This window comes from Merops nubicus, unplaced genomic scaffold (genome assembly GCF_000691845.1).
Source record: "Merops nubicus isolate BGI_N331 unplaced genomic scaffold, ASM69184v1 scaffold19156, whole genome shotgun sequence".
In the NCBI taxonomy this organism is placed as follows: Eukaryota; Metazoa; Chordata; class Aves; order Coraciiformes; family Meropidae; genus Merops; species Merops nubicus.
Window position 1 is genome coordinate 1,369 of NW_008617157.1, and position 9,057 is coordinate 10,425.

The following is a 9,057-nucleotide window of genomic DNA, read 5'->3' on the forward strand; positions in this document are numbered from 1 at the left end:
AATCATTATGTGTGTGAATTGTTAAGTATTACACATACATGTCTGCATATATGATATATCTGTATATAAAGACATGGGCTGACTGCTGCAGACAGAATTAAATGTTCTCCCCTGCTTTGATGTGTGTGTTTCTGAAATGCAAAGAGGCATTATTTTATTTCTATGCAAACCTTGGTCTTTGCTTTCTTGCCACTTTTCTTGCTTCACAGTTTTGATGGTGCTTATGTGTGGAGGTGTAATAGTGAGATCTTGAAAACTGGCTTCAGTGTGGCCTCAGCCATGCTTTGCTTTGCTGCTCGAGGCTCTGGTGAGGAGAGGAACATTCTTGCCTCTTTGCAGAAAGAGTCCTTTCAGTTAACTGGGCAATTGCCTTAGTTAGACAAATCAAGAATCAATTGCCTTCAGTTTACTATCTGTTTAGAAAATATGTGGAAAGTACTTACATGTATTGCGTTTTATTGCAAAAATGTCTCTTGATCTAGTTGCTACTTTAAAACTGAGGCCTTTTATAAGTAAAAAGGGATATGAATTCATAGAATCATAGAAACATTTAGGTTGGAAAAGACTATTAAGACTATGAAGTCCAACCATAATTCTTCATACTATTTTTTTCTCCCTGAAAATAATTACATAATTTTGATGTCTGCTTTAAAAAACATCATTTAATTTTACTCATTGTGAATTTCCAGTTGTTTTTATTTGAGCTAATCTTGTTGTAATCTAATATGCAACTGTATTACTTGCAAAACGTAACTCCGTAAATTCAAGCATTTTGTGTATGGTAAGCTGGGCAATAGAGTCTCTTTGAGAAGACGTGACCCTGGCAAGGTCAGACCACACCAAACTAATGAAGGTTCTGAATATGATAACAAAGTGTCCAAAAGAACACACTGTTTCACCTCTCCATGCTATGTTGATGCAAGTATAGAGACTCACTGCAACTGAAACATGTCCTGGGATGTCTCTGCTGGGCTTGTTTCAAGTTAGTCTGGATTTTTGGTGAAAGCCATCATCTGTAACTCCAGCTGGAGAGCATCTGACAGCAGTGCGTTCTGTTTCCTCACAAATTTGTAACTGCCTGCATTATGAGAGTTATTTAATGAACTGAATGTGTGCAATGCTGATGGGTACTGTAGGTAGCAATAGTCTGATCTAGATCTAGAAGTGTCAGACATACGCATTGCATTTGGTAATTCTGTGTCTAAAATAAAGGCGTGCAGTCAGTCTCCAGAGAAGACGGTTCAGTTTTTTTGTGCTAAATCTTGGTCGCAATGGCTTTGATTGTTAAGAGCTACTGGATAATCTCCTCTAGCAACAGAACATGTTCCCATCAACAGGAGGGAATTTCTTTAGTTAAAAAATTGTTATATTTAATCATGTGCCTTCAGTAAATTGAAAAATTAAGGGAAGTGAATCAGTGAGTTACACTTCCCTGGATATGTCTTAAAGTACATATCTGGAAAATGAAAGTGTACATTACGTTGAGATGGAGATACATAATTCAAGTCCACATTCAGGAGAAACTTTCATCCTGGAGAGCCTGTTGGCTTAAATCTGGTTGTAAGACATGCATTTGCTATGAAGTTCCTTGATATTTTCCTGTATATTTTGAGAGGTCAGATTTCTCGCAATCTTGTGTTACTGGTAGTTGTTAATCACAATAGCAAAGCTTGATTTTGGTCATCAGAGCTAAGCACAAGTACAAAAGCAGGTACAATGTCTTTTTAGAACTGAAGTTTATTGTGGAATAATTAGCTAGTGACGGAATCACAGCCTTGGACCCTGTTTTTGGCACATTGGTATTTCTGAATGCAAATAATTCGTGTTGTTTACCATACAATAACTATAGTTATTTCTGAGATGGAGCAGTAGAACCAAGTAGTTAAGCACATAAATATATTTTGCCTTTCCTCAGTGAAGGTATATCTGAAACATTAAAATTACGTAGCAATAAGCTTTTTCTAAGCTTCTCACATCACAGTATTTAGGTATAAATGACGGAGTCATGCTTTTTATGCATAAAATTGTGGATTGCATTGTTAACTGCAGGGTGCTAGGATCTAAATCCTCTTAATTATATCATATGCAAAACGGTATGTAATTAAAATATTGAATAGCTTTGATGACCATTTGTGAAGTGAGAAGAATTAAGTTTAAACAGTTTTATATTTCAAACCAGTAGGATTTTTATCTTCTGCCTCAGAGGCCATTTCCTTTATGAGTTCAGTTAATGAAGTCATTAACAAAAGGACTCTTTAACAAACTTGAGACTGAAGGCCCTTGCCTTTGTTCTGCCTGAGGTTTAATTCTTAAGCTGGTCTTTACAAGCTAGTCTTTCCCTCTTCCACTCCTCGGTGCTGCCCAGAGGAGAGTCAGTGTCTGTGCAGGTGCCTTCATGAGCTGCTTCCCCTCATTTGTTGCCAGGGCGCTTGGGTTGTGCTGGCACCTGCGAGTTTCTGAGCCATGCTCACTTCTGCTGAAGTCGAGGAGAGAAAGCTCTCTGACAATGTTGATGTTAGGCTATTAAACACAGTGTAGTACATTTTAATCCTTTTTTGCTGTCATGTTTATTTAAGTGCTAAGCCATTCAGAAAGACCCAAACCAACAGGCTGATTTTTAAACTCAGATCAGTTACCTTCAGTATAGGGTGTTATGAGGATTCCCAGTGACACAGATTTTGCAGGGTCAGTTTCTGATGCTTGTATTTAAATTTTTGTTATATCCAGCCTCTGTTAGTTGATTATCATGCTTCTTACCCATGATAAGCCTGGAGGGAAAGCAAGTGCTGAGCTCTTTATAGTAATGGAAGATCATTAGCCCTGCAGACTCTTCCCTCTTTCTTTACCCTACCCTCTTTTTCTACATCCTGAACTTTGCTATCTTTACCTTATGGAGCATATTCCCCAGGCAACTTACTGTTCCCAATTTTCTTCTGTGGCCTCTTTCCCCATTGTTTATTATTCAAATGTGGTTCAACAATGGCACACATATTCTTACTGAGGAGACTGATGTTTAGTAGATAAGTACAGATGCCTCACATGTCTCATTTGTGAAGCTTTTGTTGCTATTTTAGAATGGCATTTGCCATTTTTATCATATCCATATTGTTGATTTACAGAGGCAGGATAGCTAAGAGGTAATTCTTAAAAATGTAAGACATGATAATAGTCAAAAATGACATGTCAAAAATGACATGTCAAAAATTTATTGGAGAATGTTGCCTGTTGGATACAGGATGCCTGATTTGAAGGAGCATTTGTTGGATATGTCTTGTGCATGGTTGAGTCTTAACTGTGAATAATTAAATATCTACCTTTTGCACAAGGCCCTGTTCAAAGGCCAAAGACAGATACACTATGCAGGGAAGATAAAGGGATCCTGAGAGCTGCTGTTGCAGTGTGGTGCAACAAAAGCAGATGAGTATTTTGATCTGTCTTTTTCTGATGTACCCTTTTTGGATTTAAAAGATGCAAGCAAGAACAATTCAAGCCAAGTTTTCTTTCACGTGAGGCAGGGCACTGACCTCAACTGAGACTTCTCCTCCAATGTGTTACAGGGCCTGCCCACTGGAAGGAGGTTTTTCCTGTCGCTAATGGAGACCGACAGTCACCCATTGACATCAAAACTGAGGAAACCAAGTATGATCCCTCTCTCCGTCCTCTAAATCCCAATTACGATCCAGCGTCTGCTAAAATCATCCTTAACAACGGACACTCCACCAGTGTTGAGTTTGATGACACTGTCAACAAATCAGGTTTGTTTCTTTCCTATTGCACAGTCAGTGTCTTCTTCCACTGTTTCCTGAGCAGAGTACACACAGCCTGGGCCTGTGTCTGCTGGGCATGAGCTCCTCATAAACAGTAAGGATTTCCTCCTCTGGATGTGAGACTTCATTTTCCTCCTTCTTTCAGCGTGATACAATTGGGAACATGTTTGGAAATGAGTTCAAGGTTGCACTTCTCAGAAAGTGCTAGGATTCCCTTTTCACAGGGATGGTTTGATCCACCCCAACCAGCCAGATAGTGCCACTCCCCCTATTTGAACAGTGTTATGTACCGTTTTCAAATGCTGCTCTCTCTCACTGCAGATGAATCCTTTGTGTCTCATTACAGGTTCATTCCAACCGATCGCTCAAGTCTCTTATCTGACTTTAGCTGCAGGTTTGGTTATGTATTTTTTTCCTTTTGTACAATCCATACTGGACCTCCTGTGTCAGGAGAGAGACAAGGCAGAACAAATGAAATGTGTCTGAAGCGATCCCTTTTCTTCTCTGCAAAGTATTATTGTCCCAGACTTTTCTAGGAGTATGTAGCTTCCCTTTTTAAAAGCAATAATTCTTATTTAGAAGTTCTCTGGTTTAGCATAGGCTTTGTAAGGTTAGTGCCTTCATCTTTAAAACTTCGTCTTGGATGGTAGACACGCTAGCACACCTCCATGTGAAACAGTGGGAGTGGAGATTCTTCAAGCAATAAAGTCCTCTTGTGGTTGTTTGAGGCTTAGCTGAGGATCCAAGACCGTATGATGCTTTCATAAGGGTCAAAGCTAGAGGAGGACTAATTTGTGATCAACTTGTCTGTTAGTTCTGAGGATATATTAGTTTATAGTGGCAGCAGGGAGAGACATAGGTGGAGACATCATTGTACATTGCTTTCCTGGACGGTTTTAATTTAATTCTTAAATTTCCTGATGATACAAGCAACACTGGATGTTGCGTGAAAGCCATCAGCTGACCCCCAGTGATCTGGGCTGACCTTGCGTGTGTCAGGTGCCATGGGACTTCCCAGAATTAATCTCTACTTCAAGCCTGGTAGATGTGAGTGAACTAAAGCATATCTCTTAGAAAAACATAGAGTCTTGATTTCAAAATTTCCAGCGATGATGAACCTACTGCAGCCTTTGGTAAGTTGTTCTAATTGTTAACTACCCTCACAATTATAAAAATTTAAATCACACTTTGTTTCCGGTGTGAGTTAGGTCAGCTCAGACTTTAAACTCTTTATTTTTTTTTTTTTTTTAAAGTAATAAATACATATATGAATACACCAAGAGTATCTTACACTTCCTGACTCCATCCATGAATTGACAGGGCCTGAACACAGTATTTCTGTAGGCTTACACTGGTATCAAAGCAGTGCTAATGTGATCCTCTTCTTACTGCTTTCTGCAGGCAGTATCTCTAAGATATAATTTATGTCATGGTAAAGCACTGACAGATGTTGATCAGATAATTAGTAAATGTAACCCTCAGTTTCCTTCAGGAGACTCTGTATCTTCTATGTATGGACTAGATTCTTCAGTCCATATATGTGGCTTTACTTTTTTGTCATTATCATGCCTTATTTATCAAAGAATCCAAATCCTTCTGTATCCAGAAACTGAGTTATTAACTATTTTCTCTAATATTTGTCACGGACAAACTTTATCAGTAATGTTTTTGTTTTCTTTCAGGTCATTGATCAAAAAATACTGAATTTTCTAGGGCCAAAATATGGCCTCTGGGGCACCCCGGTGAAGTAAGCACTCCTGCCATATTTTGGTTTTATTGGGGGAAAAAAAAAAATTAATTGGTACTAAATACATTATCATCTTTTAATGCATTATCTGACTTCCATATGAACTATTTATTCACTTTGGCCAGCACAGAAACTGGGCTGTCAAATCTAAGTGTGCAATTTTGTTTATCCTCTTTGGTACCACATTAGCTCCGTTCACTGAGATAGGTCTATTGCTGTTTCAAATACTTTGTCAAGCTCTTTTCAAGCTTTGAGATAATGGTATTTGCTTTTACTAGCTTCTGACTAAACCTCTTCCTGGAATGGAAGGGTTTTACCATCACTGTATGATGTGGCACAAATACATCATCAGGCTGTTTTCCACATTTTTCAGCAGAAGTTTTTCATTGAATGCTGATGCATTTCTGTGTAAATGTTTCCCCCCAGCCAGTTAGAACACTGATCTTTCCATGTTTCTAGGATCATTTTTCTCCAAGTTTTCAGTCCTTGAAAGAAGAAATTTGTTTTAGGAGTGCCATTTCCCTTTGTTTTCTAGGTTTATAGGCTCTGTAAAAGCATGGGTTTGAGTTGAAGTTTTAAGAGCTCAAATATTTTTCCCCACTGGTAAACACTTACAGCTCCCTTTCATTAGCCAGGTTACTTGTATTAGCAGATAGGCAACTTAAGAATGTCTTCTTTTTTCTTTGTTTGGTGTATTTAGTTTAGGTTTCGGACTAAACCTAGAAGAGAGAAAAAGTTATTGGCCTACCCAGTGCTCTTAGTTTAAAAAACCTTTCCTTAAAGCTCCCATTCTTTCCCGTTAATCTCTATAATGACCCAGTAAACTAGCCCAGACTAATTCCCAAACCGTTAGAGGAGATATGGAGCCAGGAGAGATGGTTTGACTGCAACTCTGGTCAGCAAAAGACAAGTGCTTACATAAGCAAAACAATGAAAAGCTCACCCATTTGCATATAGACTAGACTAGAATAATAAACTGTTTCAGTTGTAAGGGACCTACAATGATCATCTTGTCCAATGGCCTATCCCTATCAGGGTTGACCAAAAGTTATTGTTTGTTGTTAAGAGAATTATCCAAAGGCCTCTTAAACACTGGCAGGCTTGGGGCATCAACCACCTCTCTAAGGAAGCCTGTTCCAGTGTTGGCCACCTTCTTAGTAAATAAATGCTTCCTAACACCCAGTCTAAACCTCCCTTGGCACATCTTTGAGCCGTTCCCATGAGTCCTGTCCCTGGATACCAGAGAAGTGCTCAGCACCTCCCTCTTTGCTTCCCCTCCTCAGGAATCTGTAGAGAACAAGTTGCTCCTCAGCCTCCTTGTGTCCAAACTACACAAACCCAAGAGTCCTCCACTGCTCCTCACAGAACATTCCTTCCAGCCCTTGCTAATTAAGTATCAGTACTATTGCAGTTCTACAATGAATATGTAGTGTTGGTTTAATTTTATTTATGTTAAAATATGCTTTTTTTTCCCTTGGACTTCGATCTGATGTAATTTGTTCTAGTTGGAAATGAAGGAAAGAGAGCCTTGAAAGTTCCATCTACTTTCCTCCAAATTTGAAAGAGGAAAAGAAAATTAGTTCACATTATATTTTTCTGATCCTCCTCTTTATTCATAAAAGCTTAACTTAAGCTTAATTTCTCAGTGATTCTTTTAAATACATTCAGGAGAGGAAGTCACTTGCAAAATAGAAACATTTTCCCATCTTCTGATAATTATCCAACCCATAGCAAGACAAACCTGGTGATAACAACATACCCTGTAGTGGGCCATAATCCACTGCTCTGCACATAAATGTAATTTTGAAAGTCATATCCTCGACCAGTGAGAGTTTATGTAGTACTTCAGAGAGATGGGAAGCCATTTGAGACAGCTTTTGAGAAGGAGTAGGGGACTGTCCAAAGACTAAAGTCTGGTGTGAGGTGAGGAGATGTGGGCTGCAGCTCCTGTTCCTGCAGTGAAGCCTTTTCCTCTGCTTGGGTTTTCAGTGCTGACTGGGGGGCCGCTCTGTGGGACCTACAGGCTGCGCCAGATTCACTTCCACTGGGGCTCCAACGATGAGGCCGGCTCAGAGCACGCGGTGGATGGGATGAAGTACGCAGCAGAGGTAAGGCTTTGCACGGGGCCGTCCGAACCTCCGAGCTTGCACTGTAAGAATAACGTTGCCCCTCCTCTTCCCGCTCTTTGGTCTTCCCCCATTCCATCAAAAGACAAGCGGTCTTCCTGAACTGTTGCGTGTTTGGTCGTTTCTCAAAGGAGAACCTATTTGAAAGCTTTGGAGAGGATTAAAAGAGGAGTACAGAAGACAAGATCTTGATAAGAGCAAGATTTAATATTCAAGAGTTATTTTAAACTTTGCCATTCGCTGTCTCTTCCATGGAGAATATTTTCAAAGTCAGCTTCAGTTACCAAACACAGAATTATTTGAGTTGGGGCCCGTGCAGAGTCAAGTTTAGGCAGAATTCGGGAGCATTGCGTTCTGTGGTGCATTTAGCAACATGCCAGTTATGACTTTGAGAACCCCAGCGTACTGTCTGGAGGGTGCCTGCTGTCTGTGGAGGTGCTGTGCCTCCGTGGAGGCACTGTGCCACCGGGAGGGACGCGCCGTCTGCTCCGGCACGGGGAGGCCACTCCTGCCCTGTCTCCTTTGTGCAGCCTACAGCAGAAGTGCTCAGTAGCCCATTCCTCTTTGCAAATGGAAGTAACGTGGCGTATCTTGATGAGAGTAAGGTCTTTAATGACACTTAGTTTAGACAGTGGAAGAGTTTTCTTTGGTTAAAAAGAAGTTAAAATTATAAAAATAAACGGTAATGGAGAAATAAAAGATGTAATACTAAAGAAGAAAAAAATTTAAATGTATGCACAGTGATGTGACCAGATTTTACTGGAAATGCTATAAGAAGTAGTGGCCAGGAAAAAAAAAAAAATTCTAACACTAATGGGGGAAAGTGACATTTGCAGTGTTTAAAGGCTTATGTTTTCCACAGGAACCAGGTGAGATGGAAAATAAAGAATTAATAGCGGTGCTTTAAAACCATTAAGTACCAAAACCAAATTTCTAGCTGAGAAAATATTTATGTATTTCCCATCTAAGAAACGAAATGGAAGGAGAAAATGTCTCTGAATTTCTAGCCAGTCTAAAAACCTTTTGGTTTCCTGTTGATTGCGTAACTGTCCACAAGAAGCTCTTTAGATGTCACTTTGGCTTTGGGATAAGAAACCCAGAATTAAGATCAAGGATTCTGAACACTGTTGACACAAAAGAAAATACCTCGGAAGGAGACATGAAGATGATTTCAGTGCTCACCTTCATAAAGAAGATGAGTAAGATTTCAAGAAAAAGCATCAACCAAGTTGAAGAAAGAATTAGTGTACAGGTAAAAGAAGACTGCAAGGTTCAGCCCCCTAATCCCACCAGGAAGCAGAAGAGGTCCATGGCTCCATTCTTTGTGACAACGTATGAGCTGATCAAGGTCTCTTCACAAGCTGCAGTGACAGAGAGCGGTGGTAAGACGGGATATATTCCTTAAACAGAAGTCACA

General features: G+C 39.7%; 1 protein-coding gene across 1 annotated transcript in view; it reads left to right on the plus strand.

The window, feature by feature from the left end:
* Positions 1–3,534: 3,534 nt before the first annotated feature.
* The window catches only part of CA13 (carbonic anhydrase XIII), a gene marked incomplete at its 5' end in the record, with an annotated part of 12,304 nt that continues 6,781 nt past the window's right edge, over positions 3,535–9,057 (plus strand). The window contains 2 exons of the mRNA XM_008943062.1: positions 3,535–3,755; positions 7,504–7,622. Coding sequence (XP_008941310.1) covers positions 3,535–3,755; positions 7,504–7,622 — 340 coding nt within the window. The remainder of the gene's footprint in view (positions 3,756–7,503; positions 7,623–9,057) is intronic.